The sequence below is a fragment of the Macaca thibetana genome, chromosome 4 (genome assembly GCF_024542745.1).
Source record: "Macaca thibetana thibetana isolate TM-01 chromosome 4, ASM2454274v1, whole genome shotgun sequence".
Classification (NCBI taxonomy): domain Eukaryota; kingdom Metazoa; phylum Chordata; class Mammalia; order Primates; family Cercopithecidae; genus Macaca; species Macaca thibetana.
Window position 1 is genome coordinate 43,022,594 of NC_065581.1, and position 21,680 is coordinate 43,044,273.

Below are 21,680 nucleotides of genomic sequence, written 5' to 3' on the forward strand. Positions count from 1 at the left end.
GCCTCCCATCTCCCCCAGGGACCGAGAGGAAAAGATGCTGCTCATACTTCTGTATTTGCCCCCACAAGCCCTGGGCTTATCGACCCCAGGGAGGGACTGAGACCATCACAGACAGGGCTCCCATTCCGGTCTGGGCCCTGCTGGCCAGAGAACATGCCTAATATCCTCTCTCTCAGAAATCTTTCACTCCTAGCCTGTGTCTGGATCCAACTCTGTGTTGGGAAATCCCTCCACCGAAGGCCCACTCAGATCTCTGCCCGCCCCACACTTAGCCTGACCGCTGGGATCTAGCGGGTGGGAGACAGACGAGAGGAGACGATGGGGAAAGAGAACAAGGGAGGTCAGGAAGCAGGTCAGGAAGGCGCCAACTGCGCCCTCTCCCGGTAAGTGGGCCTCCCTCCCCGTTCTACCTGCAAGGCCGAGGGGAGAAAACCAAATGTTTTCTCTTGACTGATGGCCGGGCCTCCTTGGCCCTCGCCTGGCTTTTCACCCCTCCCGGCTTCCCGCACCAGGCGGGTCCGCAGCTCACCTGCCAGCAGCTGGGGCGCTGCCAGGCGCTTTGTGCTTGGCCTCCGCGGCGCCCCGGGCGGCGCCCTCCAGGGACAGCCTCCTTGCATGCAGGCCTCCGGGGGGCGCGCGACCCGCCGAGTTCACGCGCCGCATCTCGGGGCCTCCGGGTTGCGGCCGGAAGCAGTTGGGAGGGCTCAGGCTGCGGCCTGTGCCACCGCGGGGCATCCCTGGGCCGCGGTGCGGCTCCCCGACGTACAGGCGCTTCTTTATGAGCGAGCGGCCCCCTCCCGAGAAGCGCTCCAGGCCCCCAGCCCCGGCGTAGCGCGCGCCCACGGGAAAGCGCGAGAAGCCGAGAGCCGGGGGCGCCCCGGGGCCAGCGTTCGGGGGCTGCCCCAAGTCTGAGTAGTTGTTCCGGGGAGGGGAGCTCCGGCGGCCCAGATACTGGAGGGCCGGGGCCGGGGGCTCAGGGTCATTGCTGAACTCTGGCGGCGGTGGGATGACCTCGAAGTTGAACTCCTCCTCCTCCTCCTCTCTCTTGTACGAAGGAGAAGGTGGAGAGGAGAAGGACTTGGGCAGCGGGTGGCCCTGGGGGAGGTTGGAGGTAGCAGCTCTTTCCCAGGTCACAGGGGCCTGGGGTTCCGGCTTTGTCCAGTTGTGCCTGCGGCTCGGCTCTGTGCCCTCGGCGTCTCTTCCCGGCCGCGGCCCCCACTTATTGGGTGTTTCGATCGTCAGCGGGGAGTCCTTCTCAGCTTCCTTGGGTAACTTGGGCACCACAGTGAAGGAGCTGGGCCTGCCTTGGCTGTGGAAGATGCTGTCAGAGCTGACCTCGGCTTGGTGGCTGTGGTCACGGAGACTTCCTGGCAGAGAGGACCGACCCAGGGCAGCCCCTCCAGGTCTCCCCTTCTGCGCCCTCTGCCTGGCCGCCAGGAGCAGGGCCATCGGTGAGCCCCGCTCCACCACCTCCCCAGTCACCGGGTGCCTGAGGAGTTCATCAGTGGGCTGGGCTGAGGCAGAGGGCTTGGCTGGCAGCCCTGGGGGCTCCTTCACCTCTACGGGCTCCCCTGGCCCTGCAGCCCCTCCTCTGGCCAGGGTGGGCATCACCACAGCAACCTCACGGCTGAGGCTGCTCTGGTGGCAGTGGGGCTTGTAGAGACATGGCACCTCTCCTCCACCAGGAGATGTCTTTGGTGGGAGGGCTGGAGATGAGTGGGCTCCCTGTGTGGGCAGCCTAGTGGCCTCTGAGGGGGACCCCTCTCCCCTTTGCTGGGAGGGAGTGGAAACTTCTTGAGATGCTGGCTTCGCTGGCTGCCCAGCTGGCCCTGAGTCTTTCTCTGCCATCAGTTGGGATGTGGTGGTGGGCAGAGTTGTGGCTGTAGATGATATGGCCAGGCCAGATGTGGCCTTGGGTGGTGTGGCTGGCCCAGCTGTGGCCTTGAGTGGTGTGGTTGGCCCAGGTGTGGCCTCGGGTGGTGTGGCTGGCCCAGCTGTGGCCTTGAGTGGTGTGGTTGGCCCAGGTGTGGCCTTGGGTGGTGTGGCTGGCCCAGCTGTGGCCTTGAGTGGTGTGGCTGACCCAGATGTGGCCTTGAGTGGTGTGGTTGGCCCAGGTGTGGCCTGGGGTGGTGTGGCTGACCCAGATGTGGCCTTGGGTGGTGTGGCTGGTCCCAACATGGCCTTGGGCTGGAGTGGTGTGGTTGGCAGCAGGGTGGTAGATTGAGGTGGCAGATTCTTGGCCACAGGCTTGGAGAGTTTGTCATTATCAGCCCCATTTTCAAAAATTCTTCCCCCTTCTAGCCAAGGCTTAGGGGGTAGAGATCCTATGCTGGGCTTAGCCTCCTTCTCTGCTGATGAGGAGAGCCGGGCCTCCAGCTCATTCCGGATCTGCCGCACACTGGGAGTTGGAGAGTCTTGGGGAATGTAGTCCACAGGGGGCAGGGCCAGGCTGGGGGTAGCCTCTGTCTCTGTCAGGCTGCTGCCGCCAAGACTCTTTTCAGGAACACCTGGGGGAGTGTCCTTTGCTGGCGGGCTCGGGGGAGTCTCTTTCTCGAGCATGCTGGGGCCCTTCTTGCCCTCCTTGCTCTGAGGGGCCACTGTTGGGCCTGGCCTGTGACTGAGGAATCGGTCCTCTCTCCTGGAGCCACAGAGATAGGCCGCCAGCTCGTTCCGCAGCTTTTCCATCTGGCTGGGGTCCCTCCAGTCCACAGGTGCTGAAGAGGCTGTGTCCGCTGGGCTGGGGGGGTTGGGTTTGGGTTTGAGAGCAGGAGAGCTGGATTTAGGGGGTTTTGTAAATCCAGCAGGTGGATGGGCTGCCTTCTGAGCACAGGGCAAAGGAGGTGCAGCTGGGGGAAGTGGGGGTGGTGGGGGAGGGAGGGGGGCTGCAGGAGGGGGCAGGGGAGGGGCTGGAGGCGGAGTCCCCGGAGTCCCAACTCTTGGGGGCTCATCTGCTTGGGACTGGGACTGGCCCAGCCTTGGGCTGGCTGGTGCTGCGGCCCTGAGCTCCCCAGGGCAGTCTGGCTTGGGGGCCCTGTCTGGGTAGACCTGGGAGGCGGGGCGGATGTGGAAGCTGGGAGGCAGTGGGAGTCGGCTGGGAGCCTTGTTGGTGGCCCCCTCTTCCTTTTGAGGAGCCTCTTGTGCTTCCTGAACTGGGATGGACGAAGTCCTGACTGGGGTTGGGGGAGGCACTTTGAAAGAACGGGGGAAGGTGAGATGGGGCTCTGGGTTAGGTCCCAGGGCACTCCCCTTTGGCTCAGCAGGGCTTCTCGGGGGGCTAAATCTGGTGGCCTCTGCCTGCCTGCCATTCAGTGCCACATCTGATTTCCACTTGGTGACACCCCCAGGAGGAAAGAGACGAGTTCCCACTGTGTGAGGAGATGCTGGAGCTGGGGGTGCTGGGGCTGGCATAGGAGGTGGTGGGGGGGCTAAAAAGGCCAAGGGTGGGGCAGGGGGAATGAAGTCAGGAGGGGTGGGTGTGGATGGGGAGGAAAGAGTGTGTGGTGGGGACAGGGCCTCCAATACTGGGGGTGGTGGTGGGGCCATGCTGGGCGGGGGTGGGGGTTCCAGCAGCAGGGGAGGCGGTGGGGGTGCTGTGGAAGGTGGAGATGGCAGTGGCAACTCCCCTGGAGGTTGTGAAATGTCCTGGGGGGGCCCCGGGGCTGGGCCTGGGGGAGGTGGGGGGATGAGTAGATCCTGGCCATACTGCCCAGGCCTCAGGTCACCCACAGAGCTGTACAGTCGGAGGTTGCCATTGACTAGTGAGCTGGTACCTGAAAGAAGAAGAGACAAAGATGGGGGGCGGAAACAAAGCAGACCAGCCCTGCCAATTTCTGTTTACCCAGCGCAGGGGCAGGGGTGGGCGCCCAAGAGAATGACTGGATCATTTTCTCCTGAACACCAAGAGAGGGAGCAGCCCCGTGTCCAGTCTCCTGAGCTGTCCTGGGAGTGTCCCCCTTCTTTCTAGGGAGGGTCCCCTGCCTGTCCCTGGTACAGCCTTTGAAGCCTGTAAGGAATAACCTCCATTTGCCTCCCCAGAGTCACGCTCTAACCTGCGCCGGGACTCCCTTGCCCTCTGAGATGGGGGGTGGGGACAAGAGGGCCAGGGCTCTGGTTCCTCTGGCTGCCTCCTGGCTGCGTCACAGGTTGGCAGCAGCTGCCTTTCCGCCCCGCAGACACAGGTCCTGTCGGGATGTCCCTCTCCCACTGCGTTCAGTCCCTGGGTGTCACTGTTCCCAGGAGACAGGAGTCGCCTAACCACGCTCACACTCTGGTACGCCGTCCCTTTACTCAGCTCTCTTCAGTTACCCCCTTTGAGTGCGCCATCTGTTTTTTACTGCGACCTTGATCTTGGCCAAGCCAGAAAGTCCAGGGTTCACATCCCAGCTTTACCACTTATTAGATGAGCGACCTTGAACACACTAATTAACCTTGCTGAGCCTCAGTTTCCTCATCTATCAAAGGAGCATGTTGTCCGTGCTCGCTTCTTACAGCTGTTGTGAGGATTAAATGAGAGAATCCATGCAAATACACAGAAAGGGCTTGTCATGGTGCCAGGCCTCTAGTAGGCAGTTAATAGAACGGAACCACTTTGACTGCTACCATCTGTGCTGACCTTTTCAGACTGTGTGAGACAGGGAAAGTGGGAAAGAGATAGGAAGTCATGGGGCAGGGGCGAGAGAGCTCCTCAGTGAGGAAGGCTGGGTGACAGACCTGCAGGAGGGAGCAGTTTACACAAACAACTCCTGCTTTCTAAAGACCCTGAAGCTACTAAGAACCCAGCTGTCCACTTCATAGAGAACGGAGGCAGATTCTGGTCTGCATGATAGAACGGGGGTGTGCAGAAGGAAGGTGGCCTGGACAATCTGGGTTACTAAAGAGATGCTGAGAGTCCCTGGCCCCAGCAGCTCACATCCCTCTGTTGTCCTCAGACCAGGTCCCCAGCCCCCCTCCCAGAGTCTACTTCCTTCTTAGTGGCACCCATCCTTTGCTTCCCTCCTCTCAGTCCCTAACAGTGTGGCGAACCTGGGGAGTGTGCAGCTCTGAAGGGCTCCTCCCAGCTGCCTGACTTCAAACTGAAGAAACCAAGAGCAGGGAAAGGGAAGACTAACGTTCACTGAGCACCCAACTGTCAGGCAGGAGTTAGGAGCTGGGGTACAGCAGCAAAAAACCAACAAAACAAAAAACGGACAAACACTGGCCCTCCTAGGGAGCTTATGCTTGAATGGGACAATGAACATAACGTGTGAGTACATTATTATCACATTAGAGGATGAGTGCGATGGGAAAAAATACCAGCAAGGGAGGGGTGCAGCGGGTGCAATTTAAATAGGGCAGTCCAGCTGGGTGCGGTGGCACACACCTGTAATCCCAGCACTTTGGGAGGCCGAGGCAGGCGGATCACAGGGTCAAGAGATAGAGACCATCCTGGCCAACATGGTGAAACCCTGTCTCTACTAAAAATACAAAAATTAACTGGGCGTGGTGGCGTGCGCCTGCAATCCCAGCTACTCAGGAGGCCGAGGTTGCAGTGAGCTGAGATCACGCCACTGCCCTCCAGCCTGGCGACAGAGCAAGACTCCATCTTAAATAAATAAATAAATAAATAAAGTAGTCTGAGAAGGCCTCACAGAGAAGGTGACATTTGAGCAAAGAAGGAAGGAGTGAGGGAGACGGCCACACAGATGCCTTGCAGAAGAGCATTCTAACCTGAGAGGTCTGCAGTGCAAAGACCCCAAGGTGGAAATGTGCCTGGGGTATTTCAGGAGCAACAGGAGACACTTTGGCTGGGGTAGTGTGGGAGGAGAAAGCAAGCAAGGAAAGTGGTCAGACTCAGGTTAGACTCCAGCAGTCCTTGCAAGAACCTTTTCTCTGAGTGATAAGGGAAGCCATTAGCGAGTTTGAAGCACCTCTGAGAGGTGTGACAGACATGACTTATATCCCATCCACCACTTCATTTACTCCTCCAAACTGAACTGTTGTTCCCATTGTTCATTGGAAGATACAGAGGTAGGAGGGGTGAAGCGTCTTGCCCAAGGGAGCAAAGCGAATATGTGGGGAGGTGGGATTCAAAGCCAGGCCCTTCTCCCACTTTATGCTGCACTTGTTCCTGCTCTGGCCTTGTCGCCTCACCATCCTTCCCCCGCCAGAAGGGGGCCTTTGCTGACCCTGGCTCTCCTGAACTCCCAGCCCCACTGCCCAGGCCCACTGCAGCCAGTAATCAAGAGGACTGAGGATAGCGAGAGTGGCTGTGCCTGGGGACTCTGTCTTTGTCACCAGCTGTGAAGATGGTCAGAAAGATGCTTGGCTTTTGAACTCAGGGCCCTAGGAGGACAGAAAGAAAGATGGACAAGCCTCAAGCCCAGGGTTCACTTACCTGTCACTTCTTTGTCTGCGAAGTCTTCTGGAACTGAGGGGGTGGGGACAGCCAGCCCATGGTTTTCCTGGGCATTCTGAAAGAGACCAGAAAGAAATCAGGGGACAGGGAAAGATGGACAGATAATTCTCAAACTGCTGCTCATTGAGGCCATTTTAGTGCTTGAAAATCTGCAGTGACAGTCATGGCTGCATAACCTTGTGCATATACCAAAACATAAAAGTCTGATTTTGAAAAAAAAGGAATCATGTGGTACAGTCAACCAATCCTCACCATTTGTCATAGTTATGTTCTATAAAGTTGCAGTGAACATGGTATTCGTAAATACTGACCCGTTTCTCCTAGGGGAAATACAGGGTTAGGTTCCTATGACCCCTGGTCACAAGATTTTTGTCAACTGATCAATACATAACCATAACCTTGTTTTAGCTGTGTTTCTGCTTAAAGACACTTTAATATATTTTGTTGGTTGGTTAACATTGAACTCATGGCCGATAGCACTATAACACGTGACACTAAACAGAAAAAGACATTTATGTATGACAGCTAAAACAAGAAGACAAAGGATCCTATTGTTTAGCTGGGAACTTGTGCGTTGAACAACTCAAAATTTTCACTGCTCTGTGCATGTCTGTAAATGACCACAGAAGCAATACAAACATTGATTCTGGGGTTACAAATAAATTTTAGCCACTAAGCAAAATTTGCAAATACAGATTCCACAAATAGGGAGGATTGACTGTATATGAATTCCATCTCGATGAAAAAGCAAAACAAACCGATAGAATTTGCAACGACTCCCCATGGAGGTCCACAGGTGAAAAGCCAAACTCCTCAGCCTGGCCTCCTGTGTGTTCTTAGTAGTCATTAGGTGTTTACAGAAAAATAAAAAGTGATGAACTTGAATTTTTTTTTTTTTAATTGAGACAGGGTTTTATTCTGTCACCTAAGCTGGAGTGCAGTGGTACAATCATGGCTCACTGCAGCCTTGATCTCCCTGGCTCAAGCAATCTTCCCATCTGTAGCTGGAACTACAGATGTGTGCCCACCATTCCTGGCTTTTTTTTCTTTTTTTGAGATGGAGTCTTACTCTGTCACCCAGGCTGGAGTGCAATGGCATGATCCCCGCTCACCGCAACCTCTGCCTCCTGGGTTCAAGTGATTCTTCTGCCTCAGCCTCCTGAGTAGCTGGGATTATAGGGGCATGCACCACCATGCCCAGCTAATTTTTTGTATTTTTAGTAGAGATGGGGTTTCACCATGTTGGTCAGGCTGGTCTTGAACTCCTGACCTCGTGATCCACCCACCTCTGCCTTCCCAAGTGCTGGGATTACAGGCATGAGCCACTGTGCCCAGCCCTAGCTAATTTTTTGTATATGTTTTAGAGAATGTGGTTTTGTCATGTCTCCCAAGCTGGTCTGGAACTCCTGGGCTCAAGTAATCCGCCCACCTTGGCCTCCCAAAGTGCGGGGATTACAGGTATGAGCCACTGTTCCCAGCCTGAACTTGAATATTTATAGCTCTGCAGATGCCCTTCTGATCGCTAAGCTTAACAGGCTATAATATGTTTACACAGCTGTCAGTCTGTACATACTATTTTGCATTCTATTTTTTTTTTCCAAACATACATTTCCATATGTCAACAAAGTCCACACACCTGCTGTTTTGAAGAGCTGTAGAGCATTTTAGTTAGTTTTCAAGGTCCTCAATGACCTGGCCTCATGCTTCCCAGCCAACTGTTATTTCACACTCACCTATTACAACCATCCCACACTGTAACTTCACGGACTCCCTCCCTGCCACCTGTTCAACCACCACATATAGTCCATGTTCATCCATGATGCTGGGTGTTGGTCAGCTGTACCTGTCTTTCCCACTCTCCGTTTATAACAATAATCATCATCATAATACTCCTTGCACTGTGCTCTAACTAAACGCATTATCTCAGTCACACCACTCTGTATAAAAGAGGATGTTATCATTTACCAGATGAAGAAATTGAGGCTCAAAGTTGTCTAAAGTCACACAACCAGTACTACCAAACCCAGGTCTGTGGAGCTCCCACTCCTTAGTATTTTGCCTCCCTAAATTCCCTCATCCTTCAAGGATTAGCTGAGCCCCTCTAGGATGGAACAGGGGTAGGGGCTAAGAGCACTGACTCTGGCTTTCTGGCCTGCCTGGATTTGAATCTCAGCTCTGCTACCTATTAGGTGTATGACTGTGCAAGTTACTTAATCTCCCTGTGTCTCAATTTCCCCGTCTGTGAAATGGTGATAACAACAGAATTACCCATTGTAGGGAAGTTGTGAGGACTAAATGATGCAATGCACAAAAAGCACTTGGGAGCCATCCCCTGTCCGTACCACACTGACCCACTGCTGCCCAGAGCAACCCACAGCCAAGCTTCCAAAAGAGGGGGGACTCTTGTTTGCACTCCAGATTGTCCTCTAGTTCCTTCAGTGAGATCTGGGAGCTCCTTGGAGTCCAGGGACCATGTCTTATGGTATCCCCCAAAGCTGGATGCATATTAAGCCCAGTTGTTACTCAGCGATGGGCTGATGGTACTAACTCTCTGGACTTAATATACAAGAAGGGCACTCAAGGTCAATGTTACAGAAATATCTGTGAGACCCTGGGTTACCAAGGGCCATCTCAGAATTACTCTGGTCACAGGGGATCAGCAAACCACTCATCTTGTTCTTGAAGAATTCTGAAGCTGGAATGGCCTTGAGCCATCAACTTGTCTTTTTTTTTTCTGCCTTTGTTGATTTGCATGGCCAACAACATTCCTGTTCTCAACATTTCTCAAACCCAGTGACTGGGAACCAGGGTCAGGTACAGGGACCCAGCCCATCAGAGGTGTGTCTCCCATGACATCCTGAGATGTGCCACATACACATGCAAACCACTGATGGTCTAATAACCTCCATCAAGTACGCACACTCCGATTTTGATGAGATGGAGGCCCGGCCTTCAAAAGCCAGGGTTGAGATCTCTGATTAATTTCAACATAATTGAAAAGCGGAAAGGCTGGGGACTTAGCATCAAAAGTCTTCGGTTCCATTCATGCTCAGGCTTGCCAGCGGTGTGGCCTTAGATGAGCAGTGGAGATGTGGGATGGGGACAGTGATGTTGAGCCATTGTCCAGGCTCCTCCTATGTGATAGCCCTATACTAAGAGTGTAACCAGTGTCACCTCAAATCCCTTCACAGAACCAGGGTGCAAACCTAGGCTTTCCACCTTACGTTTTCTATAGATCACTGAGACCCATTTTCTTCACTTAGAAAATTGAGGCAGCTGGGCATGGTGGCTCGTGCCTATAATCCCAGCACTTTGGGAGGCCAAGGTGGGAGGATAACCTGAGGTCAGGAGTTCAAGACCAGCCTGGCCAACATGGCGAAACCCCATCGCTACTAAAAATACAAAACTTAGCCAGGCATGGTGGCAGGCGCCTGTAATCCCAGCTATTCGGGAGGCTAAGGCAGGGAGAATTGCTTGAACTGGGGAGGCAGAGGTTGCAGTGAGCTGAGATCACGCCAGTACACTCCAGCCTGGGCGATAGAGCAAGACTCTGTCTCAAAAAAAAGGAAAAAAAAAAAAAAGAAAAGAAAAGAAAATTGAGGCCGGGCACGGTGGCTCAAGCCTGTAATCCCAGCACTTTGGGAGGCCGAGACGGGCGGATCACGAGGTCAGGAGATCGAGACCATCCTGGCTAACACGGTGAAACCCCGTCTCTACTAAAAATACAAAAAACTAGCCGGGCGAGGTGGCGGGCGCCTGTAGTCCCAGCTACTCCGGAGGCTGAGGCAGGAGAATGGCGCAAACCCGGGAGGCGGAGCTTGCAGTGAGCTGAGATCCGGCCACTGCACTCCAGCCCGGGCTACAGAGCAAGACTCCGTCTCAAAAAAAAAAAAAAAAAAAGAAAAGAAAATTGAGTCAATAGTTCCTACTTTGCAGGGCTATTATGAGGATCAAATGAGATAATATCCCTAATCCAGGAAACCAATAATAGTTGAAGGATTATATCTTGTAATCCTCTTTTCCAGAAAAGTGAAAAAATTGTGAACAATCAAAGCTAAGCTCCCTGGAAGTCTAGTAGCACCTTCTGGGTTACCCTGAATGCTTAATGGTGTGTGTGGGAGGAAGATGGATGGACTTTATGGGCGTAAGGTAATATTACTCACTATACCCTTTGATCTTAAAGCACTTGGAAAATGCATTAGACTCCCAAAACCACAGGGGGAAAATCCATCTCTGGAGCGGCTTGTAACAACAGCTCAGTCTAAGCCCTGGCTTCTTAGGTCCCTTTCCCGACACAAGGGGGTCCCACAACATGTCCACCACCTCACCACAGTGCTTGCGGTGCTGTGACACACCATGGTCTGGCCCTGGGGCAAGTCCCAAAGGCCAGCCTCATCCCTTCAGAAGCTTCAGTATTGAACTGAACATAGTCTCTCTGGCTCTCCAAGCCCATCTGGCCCTTTTCTTTCCCAGTTGGGCCCACATGGGCTCCTGTGGCTTACTTAGCTTTTCCCTTTCACTGATGTTTATTCAGGGAAGGCAAATGCAAACTCATTTTAATCTTAGTCCCAGAAAAACAGACTCAGGAGGTAAACTGCTTCCCGCCCAGGCAGCTGGCATCAAGTGCACTGGCATGGGTGGTGACATAGTTCAGTGTGCAAATGCACAGGTGTGGACAGCATCTATCTCTATGGGTGCTGAATTTCCTAACCTGCCTCTCTTCATGTCATAGAACAAAGGAAAAGCCTCCTTAAGAAGAGGGTTTGAGGCAGGGTACATGGCTCACGCTTGTAACCCCAGCACTTTGGGAGTCTGAGACAGGCAGATCACTTGAGGTCAGGAGTTCGAGACCAGCCTGTCCAATGTGGTGAAACCGTCTCTACTGAAAATACAAAAATTAGCCAGGCATGGTGGCAGGCAACTGTAATCCCAGCTACTCGGGAGGCTAAGACAGGGAGAATTGTTTGAACCCAGGAGGCAGAGGTTGTAGTGAGCCAAGATTGTGCCACTGCACTCCAACCTGGGCAACCGAGACCGAGTGAGACTGTCTCGGAAAAAAAAAAAAAAAAAAAAAAAAAAAAAAAGCCGGGCTTGGTGGCTCATGCCTGTAATCCCAGCACTTTGGGAGGCCGAGGTGGGCAGATCACGAGGTCAGGAGTTGGAGACCAGCCTGACCAACATGGTGAAACCCCATCTCTACTAAAAATACAAAAATTAGCCAGGTATGGTGGTGGGCACCTGTAATCCCAGCTACTCAGGATGCTGAGGCAGGGGAATCACTTGAACCTGGGAGACAGAGGTTGCGGTGAGCTAAGATCGCACCATTGCACTCCAGCCTGGGTGACAGAACAAGACTCTGTCTCAAAAAAAAAACAAACAAACAGAAAAAAGAAAAAGTTATGTACTTAATGCCACTGAATTGCACACTTTAAAATTGTTAAAATGGTAAATTTTATCTTATGTGTACCTTATAATAAAAAAAGTTAGAAGACAAGAAATCAAAAGAAAAAGTGTTGGGGGCAACTTAGAATGTGTATATCCTCTAGATATCACCTTTCTCCCATCCACTAAACTCCCAATCTTAACAGTAGGATCAACAGCTGCTACTTGGCCAGCACTTATTCTGTACCAGGTACTCTTTCAGCACTTTCTTTCTTTTTTTTTTTTTTTTTTTGAGACAGAGTCTCACTGTGTCTCCCAGGCTGGAGTGCAGTGGTAAGATCGCGGCTCACTGCAAGCTCCGACTCCTGGGTTCCAGCGATTCTCCTGACTCAGCCTCCCAAGTAGCTGGGATTACAGGCACCCGCCACCACGCCCAGCTAATTTTTGTATTTTTGGTGGAGACAGGGTTTCACTATGTTGGCCAGGCTGGTCTTGAACTCCTGACCTCATGATCCTCCCGCCTTGGCCTCCCAAAGTGCTGTGATTACAGGCGTGAGCCACCACGCCCAGCCTCTTTCAGCACTTTCTATCGCTTAACTCATTTGCTTTTCACAACAGCCCAGTGAGACAGGTGCTGTCATTGCTACCGCCATTTTCCAGATGAGAAAACAGAGGCTCAGAGAGATTCAGTGACATGCCCAAGGTTCCACAGTGAGTTATGGATCACCGTCTTTTCGGGCACCTTGCAAACCCAGCTTGTCATCCAGTTCTGCCTGTCATTTCCTGAATCCTCCCTCCTGCTGCCTCTCCACCTCAGCCCTTTCTCAGTCCTCACCACTGCCTTTGACTCCAGACACTTTCCCAGTCTCTGCCTCACTCCATTCTCCAAAGCTGCCACAGGGATATTCTTTCTCAAAAGTATCTCAGAGCAGGTTACTTTCTGGCTCAGAATACTTCCATTGGTCCAGAGGAAGACATTCAAACACCTTCACATGGCCCGTGAGAACTTTCATAAGGTGGACCCCCTGCAGCTCCTGCCATCTTCTCCCCACCTACTCCACAAACCCTGGGCTCCCACTGGTGGTTCTTGTCTTTTTCCCACCCCACTGTAGCTAGGGGAACCTGACCTACTCATGAACAAGTAGCACCGAGGACCCCCTGCAGCAGGGGTCCTTGGTGGGGCAGAGAAACCACCCCATGGGGAAAATGTGCAGAGGTTTCAGAGGTCCTGGGGGCAGATGGGTAGCTTGAAAAGCCCTCTAGATGATCCAGCTACATCTGCCTCTCCCAACCCCCGAAAATCACTGCCCCCACTTGCGATCCATTTCCACATCTTCTCAGGCTTCCACAGCCTTGTTCTTGCTCTTACTCTGCCTAGGATTCTCTTCCTTTTCTGGCAAACTCCTAGGTATCCTTTAAGCCCCAGATTAAATGCCTTTCCTCTGTGAAGTCCTTCTTGGCAACCCCAGCCAGAGTTAATTCTCTTCCCTGTGTGATCCTCAGGCTCTATGTGCATTATTATTGCAGCTGACATTTATGAGGCACCTACTAGGTGCAAGGCACTGTTCTGAGTACTTCACATATAGCAACCCAGTTTTACTGTTAGTCTTCACAGTAACCCTAAGAGACAAGTTATTATTTTTATTTTATAGATGAGAAAACTGAAGCACAGAGAGGCTAAGTACATTGCCCAAGGTCAAAGAGCTAGTAAGTGCCAGAGCCAAAATTGGGACCTGACAGCCTCCTTCCTTTGCCAGTATAGTGTTTGCTCTCATACTTTCCCTCTAACACAACTCTATGTCTATTGTTGATGACTGCAGTCCCTGCTGCCCAGCCCACTCTACTTGAGGGCTCGGTGATGGCTGCTTCTTTGTATGTGCCTGACACAGACCGGGCAGTTTAACAAGTATTTGTTGAATGAATACATCCCTGGATGAGTTTAATGAGTGGCAGCAAGAATATGGGACAAGTGCCAGGTGCGGTGGCTCACGCCTGTAATCCCAGCACTTTGGGAGCCCTAGGCAGGTGGATCATCTGAAGTCAGGAGTTTGAGACCAGCTTGACCAACACGGTGAAACCCCATCTCTACTAACAATACAAAAAAATTAGCCGGGCGTGGTGGCGGGCACCTGTAATCCCAGCTACTCGGGAGGCTGACGCAGGAGAATCACTTGAACCCAGGAGGCGGAGATTGCAGTGAGCTGAGATTGTGCCACTGCACTCTAGCCTGGGTGACAGAGCGAGACCCTGTCTCAAAAAAAAAAAAAAAAAAAAGTATGGGACAAAGAGGTAGAAAACCTGTGTTATGGCTCCAGCTCTGCTACCAATTAACTTGGAGCAAACTAACTTCTCACTCTGGTCTGTTTCTGCCCCTTCTGTAAATACTCTCCAAGGATCACTTTGGCTATGGTGTTCTGTGAGTCCAGGCCCACAAAGTGTCCCTTCTGTGAATCAGCTCACCTGTGTCGTGTGGGCAGTGGCCTGGACACTCAGGGTCACCCCTCGATGACAGGGTGTTGGGACGGATAACTGAATTGCCTCCAGGTTGTCCTCTGACTCCAGAGACGCCAAAGGGGCAGCAGGATAGAGGCGGGGGGAGCTGGGAGGGAGAGTTCTCAAAATTCTTTTCCAGGAGCCCCAGACCAGGCAGGCAGGGCTGGGCTTGAGGTCACTGCTGGCCTCAGACACGGGGCTCTGACTGCTGCAGTCAGCTGGGGAGCCTGCTGTGTCCCAACCTTACACTGCTCCACCCTTGGCACCAGGAAATGACAGACTCAGGAGCCCAGGGTGCCGCCGGCAGGGGTTGCCATGTGCCTCAAACATTCTCAGGGGAGTGGAGTGCGTGGCCTTCCGAGTGTGGCAGCCCACGTCGAAAGGGGCAGACCAACCTATGTGCAGTGAAGCAAAGAACACGCAAATGAGCATCTGAGCATGCCCCTGGTGGGCCAGGCTGCAGCACCTCCCGCTTTGGGCCAGCCTGGGCAGCTGGCCACAGCCACTCCCTGCACTGTGGCTGCCTGGGGCAGAGTCCAGCCCTGGCTCTGCCAGCTTGGGAACTCCACAAAACTGGGCCTCAGCACTTCCTCGTCCTCACACCCAGACAACACCCAGAAGCTAAGACCATCGGTCACCTCACTCACTTCACAGAGGTGTACAAGCGAGCAGCTCAGTTCAGCTGAAGCAGCCCTTTAATTTTTGTTTTTGTTTTTGTTTTTTTTGGAGATAGGATCTCACTGTCACCCAAGCTGCAATGCAGTGGCTCACCGCAGCCTCAAATTCCTGAGCTCCTGTAACTCCAGCACTTTGAGAGGCCAAGGCAGGTGGATCTTAAGTCAGGAGTTTGAAATCAGCCTGGCCAACATGGTGAAACCCTGTCTCTACAAAAAAAAAAAAAAAAAAAAAATTAGGTGGGTGTGGGCAGACGCCTGTAATCCCAGCTACTTGGGAGGCTGAGGCAGGAGAATTGCTATCACTTGAATCCAGGGGGCAGAAGTTGCAGTGAGCTGAGATTGTGCCACTTCACTCAACCTGGGCAAAAGAGCGAGACTCTGTCTCAAAAATTAAAAAAAAAAGGAGAATTCCTGCAAAAATTCCTGGCCTCCCAAAGTGTGGGACTACAGGTGCAAGTCACCATGCCCAGCTTTCCAGCGTGTTTTTTTGTGTTTTTTTATTTTTAGACGAAGTCTTGCTCTGTCGCCCAGGCTGGAGTGCAGTGGCGCGATCTCCGCTCACTGCAAGCTCCGTCGCCTCCCGGGTTCACACCATTCTCCTGCCTCAGCCTCCCGAGAAGCTGGGACTACAGGCGCCTGCCACTACGCCCGGCTAATTTTATTTTTTGTATTTTTAATAGAGACGGGGTTTCACCATGTTTGCCAGGATGGTCTCGATCTCCTGACCTCATGATCCGCCCACCTTGGCCTCCCAAAGTGCTGAGATTACAGGCATGAGCCACCGCGCCCGGCCTTTTTTTTTTTTTTTTTTTTTTTTTTTTTTGAGAGAGAGTCTCACTCTGTTGCCCAGGCTGGAGTTCAGTGGTGCAATTTCGGCTCACTGCAAACTCCACCTCCCGTGTTCAAGCAATTCTTCTGCCTCAGCCTCCCAAGTAGCTGGGACCACAGGTGCACGCCACCACACCTGGCTAATTTTCTTGTATTTTTAATACAGATGGGTTTTTGCTATGTTGGCTAGGCTGGTCTTGAACTCCTGGCCTCCAGTGATCCACCTGCCTCAGCCTCCCAAAGTGCTGAGACTACAGGCGTCAGCCACTGCACCCAACCTGCCCAGCTTGTTTTTATATTTTTTGTAGGGACGGGGTCTCGCTATGTTGGCCAGGCTGGTCTCCAACTCTGAGGCTCAAGTGATCCTCCTCAGCCTTCCAAAGTGCTGGGATTACAGATGTGAGCCACCTCACCTGGCCAAAGCAGCCCTTTAAAAACCATTGCAGCAGCCAGGATGGTGGCTCACGCCTGTAATCCCAGCACTTTGGGAGGCTGAGGTAGGCGGATCACCTGAAGTCAGGAGTTCAAGACCAGCCTGACCAACATGGAGAAAACTGTCTCTACTAAAGATACAAAATTAGCCGGTCATGGTGGCGCATGCCTGTAATCCCAGCTACTCAGGAGGCTGAGGCAGGAGAATCGCTTGAACCCGGGAGGCGGAGGTTGTGGTGAGCCAAGATTGCGCCATTGCACTCCAGCCTGGGCAACAAGAGTGAAACTCCATCTCAAAAAACAAAAAACAAAAAACAAAAAACAACCCATCATCACAGCCTATTATAGTGGAAAGTTCCCAGCAATGATTAGTTGGGAGGAAGCATGGATGGAGAGAACTACCATTCCAAGAATATTTATATGTATTTCCTTCCTTATATTTGTCTCTATTGGGAGGTTCTTAACAATGAACTTTTGTTTCCTTTATAATTAAAAAAAAAAATAGCCAATACAATAATAGTATGTTGTTTGCTTGTTTGTTTTTGTTTTTTGAGACAGAGTCTCTTTTTTTTTTTTTTTTTTTTTTTTTTGTGAGACGGAGTCTCGCTCTGTCGCCCAGGCTGGAGTGCAGTGGCCGGATCTCAGCTCACTGCAAGCTCCGCCTCCCGGGTTTACGCCATTCTCCTGCCTCAGCCTCCCGAGTAGCTGGGACTACAGGCGCCCGCCACCTCGCCCGGCTAGTTTTTTTGTATTTTTTTTAGTAGAGACGAGGTTTCACCGTGTTAACCAGGATGGTCTCGATCTTCTGACCTCGTGATCCGCCCGTCTCTCACTCTGTCACCGAGGCTGGAGCACACGATCTCAGCTCACTGCAACCTCCGCCTCCTGGGTTCAAGCGATTCTCCTGCCTCAGCTTCCTGAATAGCTGGGACTACAGGTGCGTGCCACCATGCCCACTAATTTTTTGTATTTTTAGTAGAGACAGGGTTTCCTCATATTGGCCAGGCTGATCTCAAACTCCTGACCTTGTGATCCTCCTGCCTCAGGCTCCCAAAGTGCTGGGATTACAGGCGTGAGCCACCACGCCTGGCCTAGTTTTTTTTTTTTTTTTTTTTTTTAATTATTGTGATTGAGTGGAAAAAACATCAACTTGGGAGTCAGGCAGACCAGATTTGCAATCTTAACTGACTCGTCTAAAAGGAGTCAGAGATAGTATCTGACATAGAGATGGTGCTCAAGAAGTTATGCCCCTTTCTTGCCTTCTGAAGCTCAGTTTTCTCATCTGTAAAATAGGAATAATACCACCTCCCGGAGGTTGGCTGTGATACCAGAGGCCACTGCACACCTTAAGAGGTCCTGCAGCGTAGTTCTCAAGAAAGTTTATTTCCCCTGGGTTCTAATCAAGGACTTGGGCCACTGCTCCAGGCACAGCCTCCAGGGTGTGTCTCTCTGGTTGCATCTGAGGAATGAGTGCTTCCCCATGGTCAGGGACAGGTCACCAGGAATCCCCTAGTGCCCTCTTTACTGCTAACATTTCAGAGTTGAGAAGGAGGAAGAAAGGGAGGGAAGAAGGTGGGGAAGAAAACACTCATTATTCAAGGATGAGGCTAGTTTCCCTTTGAAGTTTTGGGGGGGCTGGGGCCCACTGTTCACCTGTGGCACCCCTGAGAGTTCAGGAGGGCAGGGCTCACCCACTCATGGCTTCAGTCCACCCCACTGGCCTCCTCATGGCCGGGACACACACATCCTCATGCCTGTGATTCCTCAGGGCTCAGCCAAGTCTCAAGGGTGGGTCAACAGGGGCTGGGCCAGTGGGCAATGCATGGTTGACCCTGGGTGGCAGCCAGCTCGGAGTCTTAGCTACACATTGTGGAATGCAAACTTCCTTGCCAGACTCCTCCTGGAGCCTGAACTGGGGCACCGGCCCTGTGGGGTGGGGTGTGGAGTTGCAGAGTGGGAGGGAGATGGCCCTGAGCCTGAGTTAGAGGCAGGCATGGTTGGGGACACCACTGCAGGCTGGGAGAAAAGGAAGCTGGGAGCCCCCACCTCTGCCCCAGATCAAGAACTACACAGAAACCCCTCTAGGCACCCAACATACCCAACTAGATGAAGCCCAGCCAGTTGTTTTCCTGGCTTAGGGGTGCAGTGTGGGGGTGCTGGCCTGGTGGAGGTGGTAGAGGATCGAGAAGGGCTGTGTGTATCCTGCAGAGCAGCTGTGAAGTTGGGAGCCAGTGAGCAGTTTATAAAGGAGACGGATTATTTCCCCAACACAGCCCAACACTCTGCCACAGCTCAGACCCCTCCTGGGGGCCAGAAAAGAGTGTTCACCCATGAACCATCTTCCTCTGGACCTATCTACCATCTGAGAACCACCCTTAGACCCAGGTTACCATGGCTTCTGCCCTCCACCGGGTACTATGGAGGGCCCTGGTCTGCCCTCTCTCTGGGGCAAGAAGTCAGTAGGATGAGGGGGACATGCCCCCAGAGGGCACACCATGTCCCTCGAGACCCTGCCTAAATGGCCCTGAGCCCGCTTCAAGGGCTTCTTCCCTGGCCAGTCCTCCTGAGGGGGGCACACATCTATGAGTCCATGGGGACAAAGGGGCGGCTGTTCATGGGCCAGGATGAAGGATGGAGGTTTATGGGCCTGGATGGAACTTTGGAGGTTCAGGCTGAGGTCCTTAATGATAGGGAAGGAGCCAAGTGGGTAGAGAAGGGGGTATGGAGCTCCGTTTGCACTCTTGTGGCAGGCCTAACACCCCACACCCCACAACCCTTTGGCCTAACATCATCCGCACAAACCAGCCAAAAGCCAATCATGGCTGCCTTGCCTGACTCACCCTACAGAGCTCAGATTCCACCCCTAAAAGGTGCCTGGGCCTTGAGTTTAGAGAAGAGTTCCTGCAGCAGCGGGCTGGGTGGAAAGGAGAGATGGGGCTGACTCCAGCTGCCTCTCCAGCAGCAAGGACTAAGGGAAGGGTGCAGGGCAGGCGAGGCCTCCTGCCTGAGCCTAGGGATGCCTCTTCTGGCAGAGCCAGGCCTGTCTGACTCAGAGGGTGGGGTGACCCAGGCAGCTCTCACCGCCCAGGGCACCCCTGGGGACCTGTTGGGCCAGTTTTCCCGTATTTGCCACACTGACATTTAATTTTTAATTCCTCATATGCATCACCCTGGAGATGGCTTGATTCAGACTGGGGAGGGCAAGAAAGAGAATCCCAGAAAATACAACCCTGCTGCCACCCAATGTTCTATGGACGCAGCTCTCAGAAGCAGAGGGACAGGCCAGGCGCGGTGGTGCACACCTGTAATCCCAGCTCTTCGGGAGGCCGAGGTGGGTGGATCATGAGGTCAGGTGATAGAGAGACCATCCTGGCTAATACAGTGAAACCCTATCTCTACTAAAAATACAAAAAATTAGCCGGGCGTGGTGGCGGGCGCCTGTAGTCCCAGCTACTCAGGAGGCTGAGGCAGGAGAGATGCGTGAACCCGGGAAGCGGAACTTGCAGTGAGCCAAGATTGTGCCACTGCACTCCAGCCTGGGTGACAGAGCAAGACTCTGTCTCAAAAAAAAAAAAAAAAAAAAGAGAAAAAAAAAAGAAGAACAAGAAACAGAGGGACAGGCTCCAGCTTGCTCTCTGGGCCCAGTCTCCCTGAGAAGGAGGGAGAAAGGATCACCCCTCACTCAGCCAGACCTCCGGTGGTGTACACAGGGCACAGGGCCAGCCTGGGGAGAAGGCCTGGCTCCTGTCCCTGCTTCTATCGAGCCCAGTGGCCTGGGCAGGGCCCTCCCCTCCCCAGGCCTCAGTGTTCTCACCTTGACCTTGACAACTGCTGTAGTCCTCCCACCTCTGAAGTTTGGTGGCTCAAATTCAGCTCCTCGGGGATCCCCAAGCAGGAAGGTGGGGTTGCCCCAGTAGCTGGAAAACCTCCCTTTCCAGAGGTGGAAACAGAGCTCGAGGAGGGTTCCATGTGTCGTTAGGGCCTGACTTCTCCAGTGGCCCTCCAGGGAGCTGACCACACCGTCTACCCTTCCGTTAGGAAGTCATTTTAACACAGATAGTCGTGGCTGGGGAGACCCTTGAGGACCATGCAGTATGACCCCCACTGTTGGGCGAGAAGCCAGAGGCCCAGGGAGAGGAAGGGGCTGGCCTGCGGCCACCCCGAATCCCAGCAGCAGAGCTGGGACTGGTACCAGCTGCTGGAGTCTCAGCCCCTGGTCCCATCCCAGCCACTGAGGGATCCCGAGGTCCTTTTTTTAGCTGGCCTTTGGCTGCCGGATGCCTGAGAAACACTTCGTAATTCCCAGCACCCTCAGCACACAGAGCGAGGGAGCTCTAGGGAAGGGGGCAGGAGTGTGCCTGTCGCTGCCCTGTCCCCTTCTCTCTAGCCCTGTCCCCTGGCAGGCTCCTGTAGGGCACTGACAGGAAGGGTGGGCTCAGAGGATGGCCCAGGCCTGGAGAGAGCTCACAGGCCCTCGTGGGGCCTGTCACCTGACTTCTTGGGCACTGCTACCCCGTACCTCCCCTTCGCACTGGGCAGCCTGGCCTGAGAGGTGCCTCTGAATGTGGGAAGGGAGGACAGGGAGGGGTGGAGGCCCAGCCGGCTAGGACAGTGTCAGGCAGGGCTAGGCACTGTCCCAGCTCCCCACCCACCCTGACTTGGCGGGGCTAGGGGACGGGGTGTGTGCGTGTGCATGTGTGTGTGAGCCCACACCCACACAGAGCTCGCCTCTTTTGGCACACAGACGCTTTTGAGCCAATCCTCCCCATCCTCCCAGCCTTCTGTCCCTGCTGAAAGAAAGCAAAGGACCTGGCTAGGGCCTGCAGGAGAGGAGTCAGAAGGTCAGACAAGAGAGAATTAAGCTGCCAGCCAGATTCCCCTCCACCCGGGAGCAGGCAACAAACGGCATGGAAGCTGCCCTATCCTGTGACCTGAGTGAGGAGCACAGAACAGTCCCTGTGATGCGGGCCACTGGGCCAAGGGTTCCTAATCTGAAGGCACATCATGGGAGGGCTTTAGTCCCCTGCTGAAATTGTAAGCAAAACTAGGTGTATGTGACTCACAGCCTCATCATAGGTCAAAAGCATCTATGAGCCGAAAGAGGCAAGAGGCCTGGTGCCCGGCAGGCCCAGACTGCTGGACAGGGATTCAGAGAGGCAGGCAAGGGAGGTGGAAGTGGTTTTGCCGCCTGGTCCTGGAAGGAGAAGAAAAAAGCTTCTATGTAGTGAGTGGAGGGAGAGTAGAACGGCCTGAATAGAACTTGGATCCTGGAGCCTGGCTTCAGGGATTCCAGTCACGGCTCTATCACTTAGCCGCATGACCTTAAGCAAGTTACTCCCCTCTGTGCCTCAGTTTCTCTGCCTGTAACATGGGGATTAATGACAGCACCTTGCTTGAAGGGTGGCTTTGTTAACACACGTGGTCCATGTGGCATGGTGCCTCAGTGGCAATGAGCGCTCAGCACGTGGTGGCCG

General features: G+C 53.3%; 2 protein-coding genes across 2 annotated transcripts in view; both read right to left on the minus strand.

Annotated features, from left to right (window-relative positions):
• The window catches only part of CCND3 (cyclin D3), a 230,009-nt gene that overhangs the window by 191,547 nt on the left and 16,782 nt on the right, over positions 1–21,680 (minus strand). The window lies entirely within an intron of this gene.
• Positions 1–21,680, minus strand: part of C4H6orf132 (chromosome 4 C6orf132 homolog) — a 42,463-nt gene that overhangs the window by 2,795 nt on the left and 17,988 nt on the right. Inside the window, exons 3-5 of the mRNA XM_050789520.1 lie at positions 6,374–6,449; positions 2,152–3,770; positions 530–2,031 (exon numbers count right to left, since the gene is read on the minus strand). Coding sequence (XP_050645477.1) covers positions 530–2,031; positions 2,152–3,770; positions 6,374–6,449 — 3,197 coding nt within the window. The remainder of the gene's footprint in view (positions 1–529; positions 2,032–2,151; positions 3,771–6,373; positions 6,450–21,680) is intronic.